The following is a 21,622-nucleotide window of genomic DNA, read 5'->3' on the forward strand; positions in this document are numbered from 1 at the left end:
TGTCGCCTTATGATAAAAATAAACAAACACACACACATGTTATAGAAACTCTAAATAACCGAACTAATCTCGAGCGGAAAAAAAAACGAATCATCTAAAATATATATTTAAGATTAAGATACATATATTATGCCTACTTGAAGACCATAGTCTTGGCAACGATAATTATTCTTGTGTAATATTACAATAAGCAGAACATTAAATGTATGGTAAAAAAAAATTATTTTAGAACCCCCGCGTAGATTGATTCGACTATAAATCCATATTTTACTTAATTCTACGATATTCGCCAACGATGCAAAAATGTTTAAAAGCGAATCGAATAGCATTAAAAAAAAATACGATATTGTCGTTTAATTGCGTCGAATAAGTACGGTGTTTAGCCTTGAGTGGTTATCCATCATTTGCTGATATAGTCGTTTGTAATAATATAAATCCATTTACGGCATTTCCTATATACTAATACATATAAAATATATATCTATCAGACTACTCTATATTTTTAAAGCTGTCCGATAAGTATATTCTATATAACTTCGTAGATTCCATAAATTTCAGTTTTTTCCCGTATTGCATGATTGTACACAGAACAAAATTACAAAAATCTATGTCTATAAATCGGTTTTAAGTCTATACCATGAGCTGATTAATGAATTTCAATGACAGAACTAATGTGTTTTCATTGTGCTCGCTGTGTTTCCTGATTCAAGTTTCAGAAAGTCGATAAATATTCTCATCTTAAAAATCTCGTTTATTAATAATTGTAATAATTGTATGCGTAAAACATATAAACATAATATTATACAATATGATGATGTACTTGATCGTTGTAGTTTCAAACGGAGGTATACCTTCCTCCCAAATCACGCTAATTCGTACAGTTTTTTAAATATTATTTTAATGTCTGTTGCTTTTTTAATTGTCAACTCAAAGTTACCTTGGATTACGCTGAAGGCCAATTCTTACACCGTTGTGATCCAAATACCGCATATTATTTCATTAACTCGTGTTCGAAAACGACATTAATTAATCACCAATTTAGCTTTCTTTATACAATAAGACAATTAGTATTATTTTATGCTTCTGCTAACGAGGTTTTCACGGGTGATTTGATTCGTTTTTCAGGTAAAGCTTGTGGAGTGCCCAGAGATGGCAATTCCGATAAAAAAGAAGAAACTGAGCTTTTGTGGACTAACGTCGTAGAATCTCAGTCAGCATTTTTGGGGCCGAACCTTTGGGACAACAAAACCATACCATACGACAATGACCTCAAGGTAATTATTTTGTCTATAATAGTCTAAATACATAAAAACAACTTGTTTTTCATATTAAATTTACTGATTTACCAAAAATCTATATGAATTGCGTTTAAACAACCTACACGTCATTATTATGATTTGTATGTATATATATATATAATATATACCGTTTATATTACAAGACAAATCACTAGTCATTATCTTCAACACTGGCGAAACGAACGTAAGGCATTTATGATAAGCTAACGACTTATGTAATATTTACATCTATCACCTACTTTAATTCATAAAAATCGGATTTAAACCACGCTTCACACCGCCACTCATCAGTTCGTTTCGCCACCATACGCACCTATACGTATAATACATGATACCCAAAAGTGGTAAAGTAAATTGTCGTTGTAGATATTAAACTTTAAATTAATACGGAAAAAAATATTGAGATAAAATAATTCAATAATTTTGTTCAAGACTTTCATCTGAGTCACACATACTCATAAGGTAATTAAAGACTTAAGTTATAAGAATATATCATGTGCGCAAGGCGGGGGCCATCGCGATTTCCCGTTTTCTCGCATTGGTGAATTCATAAAACGGGAAAACACAGTGGACCATCCCGCTGTGCATGATACGTATTATTATTTGTATATGTTATAACTGTGCCCGCGCGTATCTATAACCTTGTGACGCGTTCGGTTTTAGTATTGCGACCTCGACGAATTCCTGTCCGAAAACGGATTGCCAGTGGAAGGCGACCATCAGAACGGAACGACCGCGGGCAACGTCAATCCGGGCACCGTAGTGGCGGTCAACCACCAGGGTGGGCCCATCATGCCGGGCGCCAACAACCGCTTGTCGTCGCCGCCGCCACCGGCTTCCATACATCCGATACAACACTTGCAGACAAATGGTGTGGCGGGCGTGGGCGTCATACTGACCAAGCGCGAACCGTCTCCGTCGCCCAGCGAACCGCTCAGCCCGATCACCATAAACCCGGCATCACCAGCAGATTCAAGTGAGTTTCGTCTTGAAATTTTATACTTTATTAATATATATAGTTAATATATCATAATATCATCGTTGCGAGTGTGCGGTGGAACGCGAAGAAAAAAAAATATGAATTATAATTAAAAAAAAAAAAAAAAAAAAATACGATTTACCTAACCTATGCGAGTTTATCATACCTATATAATCTTCACAACGCCTGTCGCATTGATAATATTATGACTATGTGAACTGTATATGACTGAATACATAACACAGTCATTACATATTATTATTAAACCCTGCAGTCCTACGTGTACTTATGATGTGCGTTTTGTTTTTGCAGCATTGTCGTTCGCGTCGTCCAGCAGAGACTTCGACCCGAGAACAAGGCCGTTTTCCGACGAAGAATTGAAGCCGCAGCCAATGGTAAAGAAATCAAGGAAACAGGTGAGAAGGGCCTCGTTAACTTGATTGGTTTATTCATTATAATGTCATTACACCGCGAACTTAGTCGCGGTTCTAGTGACACCCCATTGACCATAATTTTTCATTAGTTTGTACCGGATGGGCTGAAAGATGAGAAATACTGGGCAAGACGTAGAAAAAACAACATGGCGGCAAAGCGATCGAGAGACGCGAGACGAATGAAAGAGAACCAAATTGCATTGAGAGCAGGGTTTTTAGAAAAAGAGGTACTTATTTAACTCGCACAATGGGACGATTATTATTAAAAGAGTACCTTTAGCGTTTATAAAATGCAGTAGGTTTGATAGGACGAATTGATCAGACATTTAAAGTAAAACCTAAAATAAATCTACTTAATCTCATCTAGCCTATTTCGAAGTACCTATATTTTCAGGCATCTAATAATATTTGCCAATATAGAATAATAATAACGCTGTATGAAAATCACTAAGACAATGTGCTGGTTTCTCGTCGTTTGAAAAGTCGAGTTACCACAACTAAATAGGATTGAAATAACAATTTAAAAAAAAACCATTATACCAAGTTATATTTCATTAATGATTTAATTAATCTTGTTACATCACATTATACTTCATATAATCTAATAATTTATCATCATTGATATAAATACTTATTAATTTATTTTCAATATTATAATTTGACACTATACGTATATATATTATGATGGTGTACACTGCATCTAATATTTAAATAATCAAATACATATTTTTCGTTGATTATTACTCATTACTCATTAGGCTATTTATAATTTACTCTGTTGTTACTTAATTATAGATATGTTGAACTACTTAGCTTTTTGCTTAAGACACACCAAATCATCTCTGTTTTAAATTGCTAATATACTCGACTCTAAACCTGTGTAGATTTACCTAAACTTTATATTTACATTTCTGGGCGGATAATCGTATTTATGCTTTACTAACAAAACAACAAACAGATTATAAGTATAAAAATAATGAAATATGTATTCTTGTACATTACAGAACATGGGCCTTCGACAAGAGATGGAACGTTTAAAGAAAGAAAATTTAGCACTCCGAGATCGTCTTTCAAAGTTCGAGATCTAAAATATTTCCCGTGGATTTGTATGCACCATAGTATCCTTACCCTCTGTGTTTTCGAAAAAAGAAATACCTTACCCAAATTATCGTTACTATTTACCGCACCGTTGACAGTCAGCTCGTTAATAAACTGCAATCACTCTTCTAACGCACCGCGGTGGTCGCCTATAAAGGAGTTGTGTATAGAAATGAGTTATATTATATAATTACGTTATAGTTAAAAAAAAAAAAATAAAAAAGCGTATATCCATATATATGTATACAATAATATATAATGAATATTATTGCTATAACGCAACTGATCTCAATTCCAAATACGAAAGAAATTCCACACACAATATCATCAAACAATTGATCAGATTCTCAAGAACAATATAAATTTGTCAATACAACAACACTGGATACTATAATAACATTTAAAACAAGGTTAATTTTCCCCCGAGTATAAACTTACAATAGCTTTTAAGTCGATGTACATGGTTTTTGTTGTTCTGTACATAAAATAGGTCTACAATTATTAAATTATTAATTATATTATTATTTTATTTTATTTTATTATTATTATTATTATTATTATTATTATTATAAATCGTCCTATTTATATGTTTTTATAAAAATGAAATGCGTGTTAACCTGACATATTATATTAATATAGTCTTGATAAGTATAAAAAAATATTATAAACGTAAAAAAAAATAATTCATAGGTACAAGATAAGACTTTATATAATGCTAATTGAGAAAAAAAAACAAGATTTAATTTCGTTTTATTCTTTTTTATTTTTTATCAGTTGCATTGGTCATTAAAATATATTGAAAATTGACCCTAAAGATACAATTTATTTCATTACATTGTTAATATACTGTAGTGGACGATATGATTTCTTTAGTGAAGTTTTAAGGGATCTGTTTTCGTTTTACATCTATATCGTTGCGTGGGGATTTGTTTTATTTATTTATGCTTCCAATATTGTATAACATGTCAATTAATTCATAAGATCATCACAAATTAATTATTAATTGTTTTATTTTAATATGTATAGATTTCTTAAATATATAATATATATTATATAATTATCCTTCCTCCTCATTATGATTGACGAGCGTTTTTAATATGTTTAGTTTTACCATTATTATTTAATTGTTTGATTAGATACTTATCTTTTTCTTTATTATTATTTTTTTTAGCAATTAAGTGTTGATTTTTAAAAATGTTTATTTGTAGACATTTAAATGATTATTGACAGCTCGCTTATTGTTTCATAGGATTATTTAATTAGGCTTTAGAATATTAAGGTATTTGTTCTAAGGATCATATTTGATATTTTGTGAATAGTTACTTTTTTTTATAATACTTTAATAAAATATAATACCTAATTGTAATTTTGTTTGAAAAAACAAACGTATGGGTCAGGGCTGCTGTAAGATTTTCTTTTTTTTTCTTTTTTTTTATATAAATATATATATATATATGAATTTCATATATACATAACATTGTTGTCAAATTATAATTATTTCCCAAAATGTTATTGTTTTGCATGAATATTGAATATACACGAAATGACCATTAGTTTATCATGTTATTGATTTTAATAATATATACCTTTCACTATTAGTATAAAAAAGTATTTAAATTTTTTTCAATCACAAAATCACAATTGAATTAATTGTGTAGGTACCCTTACGGTATCTCTACGATTGCACTCTACAATTGGACAGTATTGGTTCTCGCGGAGTTGACACCAATGAAATTTGAAAAGCAATCATAGCTAACATATTTATGTGTACCTATCCTTGACCGGTAGTCGCCAACCTTTCAGACCCGATAGACTCACCACTGTACGAACGCATGACATTATTAGAACATACTACTTATAATAATATTATATTATATGAATGTTTTAAGGAAAATAATAAATACGTTTCCGTCGTTATATTTATAAATATATAATCGTATATTCTCAATATTGCGAATTTGGAAAATGAACGAAATCTCGCGCACTCCACATTATGCCGCTATAGGCACGCATTATGATAAACACAGTGTACCTGGTACTCGTTATCGCAGTAGATTTTTGATTATAAATTTGCTGGCATATACATGATAATATTATTAAAACGCTATTACGGTAGGTATAAATAACCTGCGTAATTACGAAATTCTTATGTTTCACAAATACACGATAATTATTTTTCTAAACCGTTCGTAAATATTGTATTGCGATTTTATTTATGCAGTATACGATCCAAAAAATAACTAACGCTGTACGAGAAAATTACAAGTGTTACTGTTGGGGTAGGTATAAGGTAGGTTTTACGCACCCGACGATCGTCCGTGTCCACCATCAACAACCTATACACGACTACGTTACTGCAGCCGGCGGATCCACGGCAATCCACGAATATAGGTAATGTCCAGATTTTTCTATAGACCAGGGGTTTCCAACCTGCGGCCCGTCAAGCTGACTGCGGTGTTTCGATCTCGACCAAGCCATCGTATGTATGTATAATAATATATATACTCGAAATCGGTAAAAGATTTATTTTCCTTATAAAATATTAACATAATTTTTCTCTTTTTTCAATCTCGCAACATCTCCCAAGCTATGTACTGACCCGCGATGTCGTAGCTCAGATACGATCCACGGTAAAAAGTTTGACGACCCCTGCGCGCACTGTAGACTACTAGACTGCCAAAATTTTCTCAGATTGGTGACCTAAACAATTTATGTCTCGTATTGTTTGTTAAGGCAATTGCTTAATTGACTAGTTATTATTTACAATTATACCTAAGAGGACAAAGTTAGAAATATTTGTAAATTATTAATACCGTATAGACGGACATTGCCGCCATTGATTTTATTGACTAAACCTATTTAGGAAATATCATCGGAGGTGTTACTATTAATGCATAAAAATATGTCAACTTTGCGAACATACCTAATCGTTTGACAATTATTTGTCTACCTACGACTTATCCTCGCTTATCCCGCAGTTTTAAACGGTATTTTATTCCTCTTAAGTCTCGACTAAAAATATTTAACCCTAATTTAGTTTTAATTATTTTGTCTAGTTAATATTTCGAAGACAATAATATCGTTTTATATCGTGAATTATGATCTTATGTTATGTCACTATAATATATGTATGGGTCGCCACTAAAGTGCAAAACGATCGAACTATAATAACGTTAGTGCGTTACGTATAATATGAAATAATAATTAATAATATTAACCACATTCTTATTATATAACGCAAACACTGTTTAAAGGACCTAACACGCAGTCAATGTTGAAAAAAATCTATTTACTGTATTCATGTACAACTATCTATGTGAGATATGCTATAAATGTCGATTTCGTAATTTATGTATACCTGCATTTTCATCACTGTAACGTCTGTAACACTCGTGTGCACGAGATCACATCATGTAGGTAGGTAATACCAGTATACCACGACAGCAATTATTATGACTTAATCATACAAAATTATAAACATTTGGCCTAAGGCTTAAGGGTTGTCACAACTATAGGTATAGGTACAGTTTAATGTTTTAAAACGCGGGTATACTGCATATATATATATATATATATATATATATGATGTCGACGTTTGGCGATAAGAAAACGAGCTGATCCCGTTAGTGAAAATAAATAAATACAAAAATGCATTAATCTGCTGGTACCCACCATAAAGTAATAAAATATTTTTGCGCTAACCCAACATAAACACCAAACTCGACGTAATGGTTAAATGTTTAATATTATTTGACTAACGCACGCACCTCGTGACTCGTACCTTTACTCATCGTAAGCACCGCGCGTCCTCGACAATAACGTAACGATAAACGTATATTATTGTATACGGCGGTTTCATGGGTTGTATAATATTGTAATATAATAATTAGAGATGTAAGCTTGAACATTTTAAATTGAAAATTTTAGTTTTAATGTATTATTCTTAACTTGATTAATTTTTTAAATATATTCAAATACTTTATAAAATGTGTGTTTCATTTTTATTTACATAGTAATAAGTATAATGTCGGAGTCAAACAAAACACTTATAATAAAATTACGACTATAAAAAAAAAAAAATTATGATTTAGGTAAAATTGTGGAAGTGACTCAAACAATAAATTACAAAAAAAAAATCAATAATTGTAGCAAAACGATTATACACTCAACATTTATTACTGAGTTAAATATTATTATATATTGATATATAGGTATAATAATATATATATATATATATATATAATATATATTTAAAGATTTGTATTTTAAGTTTACTATGTTATTATATTCAATATAACACCAAAATAATATTAAAATGGGTATAAATAGTAATAAAAGTACATAGTCTAAAATATAATTATGAATATATGAATAATAATATAATTATAAGTTATAACTATAACTATATACTTAATATCAAAAGATTTATTTGAAAAGAAATTATTATGATAAATTATAAAACTCAAAATTTTCATGAAAATTTAATCACTAATAATAATATTTGCATGCTGATGGTGCGAAAATAAAAACAATAACGATGTATTACGCTTGTGGGCAACAAAAACATAAAAATAGGCCTGGGTGTGGTAATTAATTTAATTAATTTTTATTGCTAGGTATATAATGAGATGCTGAATGTTAAAAAAATCCAAAAAGATCAATAGTTTGGCCTTATTTTTTTAATTAATTAAAATTTTTTTTTCAAATAAACATATTTAAGCGCATATTTTGATATTTTACTATGCTTATGTATGCGAATATATTTTTATGATTTTAAATGTATAAATTCCCGAGAGCCCTGGTCATAAATATAATATACTGTTTTTCGAAATAATCAATCGCCTTTGAATTCAAATAGTTCAATGTGTTTTCGTAGTCGGGTGACCAGCTTTTGTATGTATGTCCGTATCATAGACTGCTTCTCCAACTGACAACTCCTTCGCAGCCATTTCTCTGCCCTCTGCTTAACCTCGTCGTAATTACTCATTGGAATGCCGTTTACCATACTGAAATCCTTTCGAAGGTACGCACAAAATTTAAAATATAGACACGTTGACGACATATTTAGAGACACGAGTACGAGATAGGTTTGACTGTTTAAGCACAGTAAATTATAGCCGTATGAATGTATGATACAATAAATTCTGCGTGAAGTGAGGCATAAGAATATGTTTTTGTGATGTAGTCCACAGCAGTATATATTATGTTGTACATAATTTACTATATCTTGTAGTGAGAGATCACTGCTGAGATACTCAATTCGATACCCAAAGATGAAAGAAGTATTTAGGAATTTTGCGGCCCGGGTAAAAAAAACCTAGGTATTGTATTACATCAAAATGCTCTACAAAATTCAAAATTTAGCGTCCGGGGTCCAAGCCCCTTCTGCTCTCCACCAAATACGTCTCTGTCGATACATGTTACTAATGGGTTCGATATATATTATGCAATCATCAATAGGTACATCAACAATTGTTTTTATACATATTTATAAAGGATGGCAGAGACGCAGAGCCCATCTTATTTTCAAATAGAAATAATGAAATACAATTGCTTGAAATCTTTGCTGCTATAAGTCATAAGTGCATAAGTGTATACACGATCACGCTATTAATTAAAAAAAAAAAGGAAACGTTTTAAAAATTACTTAATGGTTAATACTGTTAATAGTAATGAGTGGTATAAGACTTCAATTTTGATTACTGTGTAAATTGGAAGTGCTGTTGAAACTAATTTCCTTATAAATTAAAATACAATACCTATAATACATAGAAATAACTTAAATAACAGATATCTACGAAAAAGATTAATCATTTTATGGTTTAGTTTACATTTTGTGTGTAGTTAGTAGGTACTTTATATAATTATTTGTAGATATATAAAATTACTAACTTGTTAAAATATAAAACTAGTATTCGTTCAATTGTTCAAGTCTATTTTGTAATTTAAATTTGTACCTATATAATAATAAACAATATTAGTTTCATGTTTCATTATGTTTTTATTTTATATGATATAATATTATTATATTGAAATTCAAAACAATGCAAATCTTAAAATTTGAAATAATTATATACTTATAAGTTATTACTTACACATTATTCAGAATATAAAAACGTTGAATACAATTTAATTTTGAAAAATTACAATAACTTTTTTTTTTACTTTCTTAAATTAAAAATATAAATTCTTGAATAAATAATCAAAATAACGAAATAAGTTTATAAATTTAAAAAAATATCACACCCGTTCACTATAAGTTCCAGAATCTTCAACATCGGAATCATTCATTTCAAAAATCTAGAAATATAATTAACATGAAATATTTGTTGAATAGTCTTCAAAATTAACTTACTTGGATGTTTTCAAATTCATTTTTAAGACTTGTTAGTCCAGTTAAATCTTCTAAATAGTTGGGATTTGTAAATACATTGCTTAAAAACTCTTCTTTTTTATTCAAAAAGTCATTAATGACCTGCAAAAAATAAAAATAAAACTATAAAACTGAATAAACTGCAAAATAGTTATATTTTTTAAAACTTACTGTTGGTGAACATGCAATGCATTGAAAAAAACTTGAAGTAAATGGTATTATCTGCTGAAAATCAGATATAAATCCTCTAATGGAGTGTGGTACAATCCCCAAACAACATTTAGCATTTGCCAACACATTATACCTAAACAAACAAATTTTACATGAACAATTTATTGTTTAATTATTATTGTTCTTATATACATACTTCAATTGAATGTACGATACAAATAACTCAACAGCCAAAGCTCCTGCTATGTTGGAAACACCAGGTCTGGTAACTGTGCATTGCTGGTCAAGTGTCTTATCTACAAGTGACTTCATTAAAATAATTTTTATTATAAAAAAATAATGAAATAAAAAAAAATTAATTATCTCTATAAAAAATAATTAATCATTACATTTCCAGGTGCTGTGACATCATTACAAAAATAGCAGCCTAATTTTTTTTCTACAGAAGAAACATCTTGTACTTCAACTCCATGTCTGAGTACTAAATATGATTCAAATCCTAATGCCGCAGTTATGGCAAGCTAGAAAATAAATAATAAATTAACTACTGTAATATTTGTACTTAAAAAAAGTTTTTATTCGAAAAATATGTAATATATTTATGTAATAATTAAAATAATTACCTTATTGTGCAATGTAGATAACATGGTAGGTAACCAACGACTTTCTCGAGAATCAGTTAACAAAAATATAACATCATTATCTTCTATTAATTTGGATAATAAATCTACATTTTTATGATCATCAATGTTTGCTGTGTGGCCAGGCATTGGAATACTCATGACTATACCAGTACTATTCTAAAAATTTAATATCAATATTTTAAGTATAATAATCACAATTCTATTCAGTGATTTCAAATTTCAATATTAAATTATTTAATATTTATTATTTATTAATACATACAATTTCTGGATGTATTTCACGTAATACATCAGCAGCAGCTATCGCTTTGTAAGTATTTGAATTGATACAATGAGAATGCCTGTATAATGACTGCCTTACTGGATTTGAATATGATACTTTCCCATTATCAATAAATGTTATGTTATGAACACCCCATGCCTAAAGAATAAAAACCACAATAAGAAAATATATATTATACAAAATATTATTTGATTAGAGATGTACTGAGATTTAGTTTTGTTTGAATCTAATAAAATTTCATTACCTATTTGCTTAAATCAGTAGTTTTTAAAAACTGTTCGTTATTTATTATTTTAATTTTTTTATTTATATAAAACAAAATATGTTACTGTCAATGTTGATGATCAATAACAACTTTTTTGAAAAAGTAATCATGGAATTACCAAATGTATACATAAAATATTATTTTGAGATACTCACACTAGTCACACTCAACTAATCAGACTTTAAGCACTTATAAAAAATGAAACAATAATAAATGATCAATATTCATACCAATTTGATATTGACTAAACTTTCCTATCAGATTTCTACACACCAATGCTGGCGTCAATAATACTGTTGACATCAACAATGACATATATTATAAAATAAAAATTTCATATTTAAATTTGTTTGTTGTACCATATTTTGTGCTTTTTTAATATTTAGTTAAAAAGTATAGACTAACAAAAGTTATGGAATTTTATCCAATATAGAGTGAATTTTCAATTAGATCATATGCTATTTAAATATCAATATACAAACCATTAAATTTCTAGCCACACAACAACCAAGTGTGCCAGCTCCAATAATTAAACATTTTGATTGAGCAACAATATCTAAGTTTAAATCAGGAGCAATGCGCCATTTCATTAACTTAAGATTTAAATCTACAGATGCTTTTGCTTGTCTAAAAATATTATTAATAATAATTAATAAAGTACCAAGAAAAGTCTTTGACATATTTTTAAATATACTTACTTTGTAGAATCCATGGTTTTACTTAGGTCTACATATTTGGGACAGAAAATTCCTTTAGAATTTTTTTCCCAACCCACAAATTTAATAGCATCTTGATTAATCACCATTTCAGCTAAATAAAAAACAAATTCAAATAAGTTAAGAAATTTTTTTATTTCATAATAATATTACTAAGACTTACAAGATAGTTTTATATTAAATAATACGCTGGCTGAAAATTTAGTAGTAGGAGAACCTCGTAATGCTATTACTCTTAACACTGAAGTTCTTATAGAGGGACTAAAAGTAAAATTTATTATTAGTGAGTTTAATAAATGATATCAGCAACATAGAAATGCTGTCAATTAATCTGCGTCTTATGTCATATAACGATTTATTTTATTACCAAAATAAATTATGATTAGTTAATAATTAATCTTCTACTATAGCATTTCTAAGCAACCCATGTGACCAAGATCAGACTGCTTGTCACCCTCACTGAGTTAATCGTTTGTAGGCCAGTTATATATATAATAAAGATTCACTCATGTATAATAGTTGGCCGCCCGGGTCACTTATTATGTTAATTAAGAGGACGTTATACCCACTTGTGTTGTCTCTGTCTTACTAACATACATCATAGTAAATTTGGTAAATTTGCATTCAGCAAAACACATTTTGTGATGTTAGATTTAATATTAGAGTAAATTTACCTATCAAAAAATTCAAAGGTATGAATATTATCTAGATAATGTCAAATAATTTTATTGATATTATCATTTTAAAGTGAGTTATGAACATTTTAAAATTTTAATATTTTACATAGTTATAACTCACTTTAAAATGATAATATAAATAAAAGCATATGACATTGCCTAGATAATATTCTTACCTTTATATTTGATAATAAGTAAATTTACTCTAATATTAAAGCTAACTTCAAAAATTGTGTTCTGCTTAATGCAAATTTGCTATGATGTACATTAGTAAGACAGAGACAACACATGTGGGTATAATGTCCACTTAAGAGTTTAAATTTTTTAAATAATATTCCAATTTGTATATTTTACCAGTGAAATAAAATTAAATACAGAAGATTTCGTAATGGCCATCCAGGATTATTTAATAAATCAGATGGATCAGCAAACACTAAATAACCTACTGAATCATTTTCTGTATTATTTTTGAGTAAATCTATGTATTCTTTTAGAGTCATAACAGTAAGGTTTCCTTCTTTTGTGGGTGCAATTCCAAAAAATCCTCTTTGGTCAATTTTTAGATTTTTAAATCCAAAAGCCAATAAATCAAACTAGAATATAATAATAATATTACCAATAGAATAAAACACTATTATAAATATTCACCTGTGTAGGAGAAAATATGTTTTTAAGCGAAGTAGGAGCATCATTTAGACAATACTTTGGCCCGGAAAATGATGGAAAAGCAAACCAATAGTAAAAAATATATCGTTTTAAATCCTAAAATAATTAATAATAAATTAAATTAAGTAACAAAATTATTATAAATAATAACAAAACAACTGACCGTAAACATTAATACATCAAAAGTTGGAATTATGGATGGGTCTTCAATAGCTCTACCAGATTGGAAATCATCTAATAACCGTTCACCAAATCCTTTTAACAACTCATTTTTATCACATGTTTTAAATGAATCTATTGTGTTTTTATTTAAACAGTAGCCACGAGCAATACATTTAAAAGATGTTTCATCATTAACTTCTCTATAAAATAAATTTAGGTAAATACATATTAAAGGTTATAAAAATCTATTATAAAATAAAAAATATAATTACATACTGGTTAAAGGAAGAACAGTCAAGTGATATATATGGATTATTATTTGAAGTATAATATCCAACCAACGGTCTATGGACTTCATCTAGTTTATCAACTTCTAATTTTAATTGACAGACTTTGAACCAAAAATTAGGATCAAGACAAGATGACAATGGTTCAAATCGCAATAATGTTTCATCTTTTACTGAAGTTTTTGCATTTTCTTCATTTATTTCTATAAATGTATAATTGCATAATTTATTTATAACTTTTTTTATTAAACTATAAGTAGGGTTACCATAATGTTTTTGGACCAAATCCGAATATCAGTTCTGTTTTTGGAGGGAGGGGGGTAAAATTGAAGATAAATAATATTTTTATTTCATTAATACAATTTTATTTAGATCTATGAACAAAATATCTACATAAGTGTTATTAGGTTAAATATGTTATAAAATATGTTATTTTAATAATCTTTTTACGATAATAATGGGTACCTAGTTGCTTATTGTGATGTTCCGAGAAAAAATATGAACAAAAATAGAAATTATATATTATACATTTATACTGAATGAACACGAAAATCTATCACCTGACATAACTTTTTGTATCATGTTTGTTTCAACCATGTTAAACGGTTAACTTTTTAAAATCCAGACATTTCTCAAATTCTGACTGATGTTTAAAATCCGGACATTTCTCAAATTCTGACTGATGTTTAAAATCCAGATGTATAATAACCCTAACTATAAGTCATAATAGTTAATAGTTACCTGGTAAATTATCCATTTTATAAATTAATTGATACAAATTTTACTCATTTATAAACATTTTTTTTCTGAAAAATAAAATACACAAACATTAAAATATTTTAATAATTACATAATATTATTTAGTATTTAAAATTCAATTGCATTTCAATAATGTTAGAAAAATAAATACTACCTAATATTATATTCATCAAGATAAAATATAATCAATAACTTTAATTTAATAATATAATATATTATAAAACCAATGTCAATTTAATGACTAACAGATAATCATAACTCATACAATTTGTCTTATAGTTAAATATTTCTAATATTGACCCTAAATATGTTTCACTTTAAATCTTAGAAGATACTGATTGAAAATTTTAAATGCATGATTATTGATCATGATAAATAACTTAAGGTAGTCTTTGTACACATCAATAAATTATTTAATAATATTATCAAATAAATAGGTAATCTATAAAAACATTTAAATTTATTGTTTATATTATTGTAATGGGTTTGAAATAAATACTTCAGATTTAAAATATAATATGAACATTCAACTAATCAACAATAAAAAAATTAAAGTTGTAATAATTATTATTAAAATTTCACTGTTTCACATAAAATTAGTACACAAATAATGAATTTACATTATTATGGTTGTTATTAGAAACTTCAAACTGGTACAATTTACCTAATCTGGGGATGATGAAAGAATTTTAAATTATTGATGTATTTTGAATTATTGATGCCAGCAAGAGGTTACAATAAAATTAAGTAGGATTATTTTTATAAGTTTTTAACTGTTCTATCCAACCCTAACTTATTATTTAAATAATTTAATTGTTTAATCTTAATTTTCATTTTATGTGTATTGTGTCTTTTAGTTAACAAAATAATTAAAAAATCAATTAAAACAACAAATTTAAAAGAGTTGAGGCTGACATGAATATACTTTAAAAAAACATAATAACTAATATGGTATTTATGGTATCTAGGATATGAAAATTTTACATTATTTTACAATAATATGTAATTTATTTCAAATATACCATTGTTTATTTGTTTATTATAATAATTAATTAATACCTACACAGTATTCAGAAATCTAATGCTGTAACAACCTTAATTCAAAGTTACTAATATGATGCTCAATTTAATACAAAGTAAAAACCATACAGCCGATACTGCTTAACTGTTTAAAGTATGAGAACAAACGTAGGACTTTTGATTATGTCCGTGAAAGTGTGAATGCAGAAGAATGAATAATAAATTGTTACCTATACAATTTTAATACATCTTGAAAATGAAGACACCATTCCCGTCGATTTAGCCACTCCAATACACCACAGCCACCGCCATAGATTGAAAATATTCTACGCTTTAAAGAAATGTAAGAGACAAAGGCTACAAACTATAAAGTAACTATAAATATTATTATATTGTATAGTCACGGTCTTCCGTGTTACAAACTTACAACTAAATAATACAAGTTACTTTACAAGGTCTGTGATGATAACGGACTAGAAGCTCGTTTGTTTTCCGTGATAACAGTATTGTCAAACAGTATCACAGACTTCTATAAAATATATTATGTAGAAGTCTGTGAACAGTATGCGCGATTCGTCCCGGTGATATGCGTTTACTGTGTTAACAGACAGTCTATATATATTTATATCATATTATTTAGTATTAGATTGTGTTCACACTACTCGGCGAAATAATTAAATTGAAAATTTTCGTCGTTGGACGTTTCAATAATAATTAATTGTTACCGAATCTCGTTCGGCCCGTTATGGTAATCTGGTGAATCCGCCGCACAACACCATGCACAACAACAAGATGAATGATAAAATATCGTTTTCGTTCAATTCCGGTGGACGGACGTCGACGTCCCGGTCGGTGGCCATACCTCCACCGTCAAACAGCGGACTCAGTAAGCAGGGCTACTCCACTTTGAACGCCATAAACCATTCGGCAATCTCCTCGACTTGGGGCGTGCCAAAAAAACGAGCGAAAACCGAAGAAGAGTAAGTGGTGTGCACCCACTCGCGCTCATATTGGTTGTAGTTGTACCATTTAGCTTGACTGTAAACTTTGGTGGTGTTTAAGGTATTTTGAAGACGAAGATGAACATCAACAACCTCAACTCGAGTACATTCCTGCACCCGATAGTCCGTCTAATAAAAAATCTGAATGCGATTCTGATTCGTCTGAAGATCCATTGGATGCGTTCATGGAAGGATTAGAAAAAGAAGTATGTTATGTAAATAGTTTCCACTTGAGTATGTGGAAAAACATGTAGATACTCTAATCTGATTCCCTATTCAGAATAAAGAACAAAAAATAATTAATTTTTTAGGTAAAAAAAGCAAAAACTTCTGACAAAAAAGAAAAAAGAGAAGATGAAAAAGGTATTAGACAAGATATTGAAGAAGAAGACATAGAAGAATCATACTACAGGTGTGTAACATTACCTTATATCTTACCGTAATATGTTTAACATTGCCGGAATATAGAAATAATCACTTTTATTTATACACTGTTAGGTATATGGAAGAAAATCCAACAGCAGGTCTCGTTGATGAAACTTCAGACATTGAAATTGATTATGACGAAGATGGTAATCCTATAGCACCACCGAAGAAAAAAGTTAGTACCATAATGAATGATTTAATTTTCAACACAATTATCATTAAAAACAAATCTACTTTGCCTGATATACTAATATATACTTGTTTTTAAATTTGCAATACATCAAAAAAAAAAAATATTACAATCATAAGGTTTTGAGTTGTAGAATGTCTACAATGTCTTAAAATAAGTAATCTGAAGCATATAAATTAATAGTTTTCTTATGTAATTATTTTTTTTAAATTGGTTTTGTACTATTTTAATCAAATATTAGTTAAAAGTTAATTTTTTTTTGATAATAGAAATCGTGCATCATTATATAACACATTAGTTATTCAAGTGATTTTTGTTTGCTACTAAGCTCTAACCCCTTATTTTGCCTATTGAAAATATCTAATTAATTTGTTTTTAATTTTTAACTGATTAATAAAATAAAACTATTCATCAAACTCAATTTTTACATTCAATGTTCTCACTTGTTTTAACAGCCTTAGTTACATTTTAATTATAAATAACTTAAAAATTTATAATTTAATGAAATAAATGTGTGGTAATTTTAATTTATACCAAATATTAATTGACTAATTTTAAAACTATTATTAACTATATTATCTATTTATTATTCTAATAATATTCTTTTTTTTTTCTCCTAAGGAAATAGACCCATTACCTCCAATTGATCATTCTTTAATCAAATACCAAAGCTTTGAAAAGAACTTTTACTCTCCACACAGTGAAATATCATCTTTAACTGTGGATAAAGTTATTCAATTACGTAAGACTCTTGGTCTCAGAGTAAATGGTGCTGATTTACCTTATCCTGTCACGTCATTTGCTCATTTTAATTTTGACGACACCCTAATGAAAATTATTCGCAAGTCTGATTACACACAACCCACACCAATTCAAAGTCAAGCAGTTCCTGCTGCGCTTGCTGGGCGTGATATCATTGGTAAACAAAAAATATTTCAAAAGAACTTTTTATAAAATTAATATTTAAAAAAAAATTTTTTAACTTACTATCTATGATTTTGCATAGGTATTGCAAAAACTGGTAGTGGTAAAACCTTAGCATTCATTTGGCCAATGTTGATACACATAATGGATCAGCCAGAACTGAAAGAAGGTGATGGACCAGTTGGTTTGATATTAGCACCTACCAGAGAATTGTCTCAACAAGTATAAATCAATAGTCAAAAATCGATTGATAGAAATTATTTCTAAATGTTTTTTGTTGTCTAGATCTATGTAGAAGCAAAAAAATTTGGAAAAATCTATAACTTGAGGGTAGTATGTTGTTATGGCGGAGGTTCAAAGTGGGAACAATCGAAGGCACTTGAAGGAGGTGCTGAAATCATAGTAGGTACTCCTGGAAGAGTAATTGATTTAGTCAAGATGTCTGCAACCAACTTAACTAGAGTAACATTCCTTGTACTGGATGAAGCTGATAGAATGTTTAATATGGGTTTTGGTAAGTATGAATGTGATTTTTATTAAGTATTAATGTGACATTTATTAACTAACAAATTTGATTTCAGAACCTCAAGTGCGTTCCATTTGTGATCACGTTAGACCAGATCGTCAAACATTGCTGTTTTCTGCAACATTTAAAAAGAAAATAGAAAAGTTGGCACGTGATATTCTTACTGATCCTATAAGAATTGTTCAAGGGGATATTGGTGAAGCAAACACTGATGTAACACAAATTATGTTGGTGATGCCACAGAGTGACAAGTGCCAGTGGTTGTTGGATAATATAGTTCAATTTACATCAAATGGATCAATTCTTGTATTTGTTACTAAAAAAGTTAGTTAAATTAAGACAAGATTAATAAAAAAAAAAAATTGTAATTAATGTAAATAATTATAATTTATAGTTGGACGCAGAACAACTAGCCAGTACGCTGGCTCTAAAAGAGTATGAAGTATTACTGTTACATGGTGACATGGACCAAGCCGAAAGGAACAAGGTAATAACACAATTCAAAAAACAAGAAGTTAATATTATGGTAGCCACTGATGTTGCTGGTAAGATCATATTTATTATTGTCTATAATAATACTTATAAAATATAGAATCAATCATTTGTGAAACTTGATTTGTGCCATAACCTCAACTTTCGATGAAAATAATATATCGTCCTAAATTAATAAGGTTTTTCTTAATTTCTACAATTTGCATCCTCTTAAAAAACTATTTTTAACAATTAACAAGTCTCTCAAGTATTCTCTTGAAATTTATAAATGTACATTATATGAATTATTAAAAACTACAATAAAACATGATTCCATTTTTTTAGACTAATTGGTTTCTCTAAAAATTGATTCAAATATCAATATCCTTATAACTAATATTTTGATCACTATTTTGTTTTTTGTATTTAGCCAGAGGTCTAGATATAGCTCATATCAGAACAGTAGTGAATTACGATATAGCTAGAGATATTGACACACATACACATCGTATTGGAAGAACTGGTAAGATATTCATAATTTGTTTGTTTTGCGGATTTAAATACTTACTTAATATTAAAATGTTTATTTTAGGTCGAGCGGGAGAAAAAGGTACAGCATTTACTCTAGTCACACCAAAAGATCATGAATTTGCTGGCCATTTGGTACGAAGTCTTGAAGGTGTGGGACAGGAAGTTCCTAAACCACTTATGGATCTTGCCTTGCAGGTAAAGAAGCATCTTCAATTAAAATATTATTAAGATTCTTAATTGAATTTAATTGATTTATTATTCAATCATAATATATTATTCTAGAGCTCTTGGTTCAGAAAAAGTCGTTTCAAAGGCGGAAAGGGTAAATCAGTGAATGCCGGAGGCGCTGGACTAGGATATCGGGAACCATCGGGCTCCAATAATTTTTCCGTTAGTAATGTTCTATTTCAATGAGTTTTACATGATAATATTTTGACACAATGAATTATAAATTGTAGGCGGCGAGTTCGTATCAGTGCCCAAAACCTCCAGCTGCAGCACCGCCAGCACCAAAAGGTGGTCCTGGATCAGGAAGACTATTAGCACTGAAAGAAGCATTCAAAATGCAATACCAAAATCAAGTGAGTAGTAAAATATTTATACTTCTTTATAATTCATTAAAGCTTTTTTTCATATATTAACTTTTATTATGGTGATTACAGTTTAAAGCCAGTGAAGATCACACTTGGGAACAAACAGTTGGATCAAGTTCATCAGTAAAAGTGCACACAGGTCCATTAAAAGAACGAAAAGCAAAAAAAAACCGGTGGGACAATTAAAAAGTTTATTTATAAGTGAAAATGTTTTGATTTTATTTGATCTTTAACCTATTTAAATCACAAGACTTTTTAATTACTTTAGTAATTCTCTTTTAAATAAAAATTTGTTACAAATTTTTAAAACAGTTTTATTTTATTTTTCTAAATAAAACCGTTTGTTAGTGATATATTTTGTTTATATACACTTAACTCTTACAACTTGCCATGTTGTGTCATGTTTAGTATACTGTTTTTGTCAACCCACTGTTATTCTAAACTAAAGTATGTAAAAAAATTAATTGATGCCTATTTATAACTTTAGTTGTACAACCAATTAATAGCATTCTCAACTTGTGTATAAAACATAATTTATTATTTTTTATATCTTTTAGAAGAAAATAGTTATTTATAGTTCAAATTCCATTTAATAATAAAATAATCATTAATTTACATTTTTCAATTACAGTGCAGTCAATAAAAAGTGATCGCGATTAACTTACCATATATCTTAAATAAATATAAACACAATAATGTGCACATCATTTTCCATTAATAGTATTCATCAAATTTAGGAATACATTTTTATTTTATTTCTCCTGTGATACATGGTTTATTTTACATGGCAAAATAATTGAAGTAGTCTCAACAACATAACAGAAAGGTAAATGGCGCAATCACAGCTCACTTTCTGTTGATCGTACTAAAGTACCGATTTTAAAAATACATAAACTAATAATAAAAATAAAATGTTTTACTATTAAATGTTCAATATGTAATTGATTTTACTTTTGTACAAATTTAAATATTTTTGTATTGTATTGTTTTTGATTTGTATTTAAACCCAAAATTATTCTTATTATTGCTCTCGAATTTCATGCAAAATAATTTAGTATTAATTCTGTTGTATGCTATTGATTACTGTGTAATAAATGTATTTGAATATAAGTATAATAATATTGATTT

General features: G+C 28.5%; 3 protein-coding genes across 10 annotated transcripts in view; 2 read left to right on the forward strand and 1 right to left on the reverse strand.

Moving 5' to 3' along the window:
* LOC113555971 (hepatic leukemia factor) overlaps positions 1-4,343 on the forward strand; it is a 55,364-nt gene extending 51,021 nt beyond the window's left edge. For 5 of the 7 annotated variants that reach the window (XM_026960632.1, XM_026960635.1, XM_026960630.1 and 2 more), the window contains 5 exons: positions 1,126-1,274; positions 1,962-2,274; positions 2,590-2,693; positions 2,801-2,938; positions 3,716-4,343. In XM_026960632.1, the coding sequence (XP_026816433.1) occupies positions 1,126-1,274; positions 1,962-2,274; positions 2,590-2,693; positions 2,801-2,938; positions 3,716-3,799 (788 nt within the window). In that variant the 3' untranslated portion in view covers positions 3,800-4,343. The remainder of the gene's footprint in view (positions 1-1,125; positions 1,275-1,961; positions 2,275-2,589; positions 2,694-2,800; positions 2,939-3,715) is intronic. The other 2 variants (XM_026960633.1, XM_026960634.1) reach the window with 1 other exon arrangement.
* Positions 4,344-9,932: 5,589 nt separating this feature from the next.
* Positions 9,933-16,326, reverse strand: LOC113556569 (ubiquitin-like modifier-activating enzyme ATG7). 2 transcript variants are annotated; one of them, XM_026961597.2, is made up of 16 exons: positions 16,063-16,323; positions 14,795-14,859; positions 14,043-14,256; positions 13,768-13,966; positions 13,587-13,700; positions 13,293-13,531; positions 12,425-12,522; positions 12,244-12,355; positions 12,028-12,172; positions 11,260-11,418; positions 10,977-11,153; positions 10,743-10,874; positions 10,550-10,659; positions 10,354-10,486; positions 10,165-10,284; positions 9,933-10,109 (listed from the first exon to the last, which is right to left on the reverse strand). In XM_026961597.2, exons 2-16 carry the CDS (start codon positions 14,808-14,810, stop codon positions 10,050-10,052), a joined length of 2,028 nt encoding a protein of 675 aa, XP_026817398.1. In that variant the 5' UTR covers positions 14,811-14,859; positions 16,063-16,323; the 3' UTR covers positions 9,933-10,049. The 2 variants fall into 2 exon arrangements, with proteins under 2 accessions (XP_026817398.1, XP_026817399.1); XM_026961598.2 differs by lacking the exons at positions 9,933-10,109; positions 10,165-10,284 and having other exon boundaries at positions 10,550-10,649; positions 16,063-16,326.
* A 283-nt stretch (positions 16,327-16,609) lies between these two features.
* On the forward strand, positions 16,610-21,573 carry LOC113556567 (ATP-dependent RNA helicase DDX42). The gene is made up of 14 exons (XM_026961596.2): positions 16,610-16,812; positions 16,895-17,039; positions 17,145-17,245; positions 17,332-17,434; positions 18,071-18,368; positions 18,456-18,595; positions 18,659-18,887; positions 18,955-19,223; positions 19,294-19,444; positions 19,801-19,893; positions 19,963-20,096; positions 20,184-20,291; positions 20,360-20,482; positions 20,564-21,573. The coding sequence occupies exons 1-14, from the start codon at positions 16,610-16,612 to the stop codon at positions 20,678-20,680; spliced, it is 2,214 nt and encodes a 737-aa protein (XP_026817397.1). The 3' UTR covers positions 20,681-21,573.
* The last annotated feature ends 49 nt before the right edge of the window (positions 21,574-21,622 follow it).

The sequence above is a fragment of the Rhopalosiphum maidis genome, chromosome 4 (assembly GCF_003676215.2).
Source record: "Rhopalosiphum maidis isolate BTI-1 chromosome 4, ASM367621v3, whole genome shotgun sequence".
In the NCBI taxonomy this organism is placed as follows: domain Eukaryota; kingdom Metazoa; phylum Arthropoda; class Insecta; order Hemiptera; family Aphididae; genus Rhopalosiphum; species Rhopalosiphum maidis.

Bases quoted from the DNA above. Each gene is read 5' to 3' on its own strand.
- LOC113556567 (XM_026961596.2), top strand. From the start codon at position 16,610: ATGCACAACAACAAGATGAATGATAAAATATCGTTTTCGTTCAATTCC. The intron at 19,445-19,800 runs GTAAGATCATAT...TTTTGTATTTAG, and splicing joins GGTAGCCACTGATGTTGCTG to CCAGAGGTCTAGATATAGCT. The intron at 20,483-20,563 runs GTGAGTAGTAAA...TGGTGATTACAG, and splicing joins AAATGCAATACCAAAATCAA to TTTAAAGCCAGTGAAGATCA.
- LOC113556569 (XM_026961597.2), bottom strand. The intron at 13,532-13,586 runs GTGAATATTTAT...ATTATATTCTAG, and splicing joins ACATATTTTCTCCTACACAG to TTTGATTTATTGGCTTTTGG. The intron at 10,110-10,164 runs GTAAGTTAATTT...TTATATTTCTAG, and splicing joins ATGAATTTGAAAACATCCAA to ATTTTTGAAATGAATGATTC.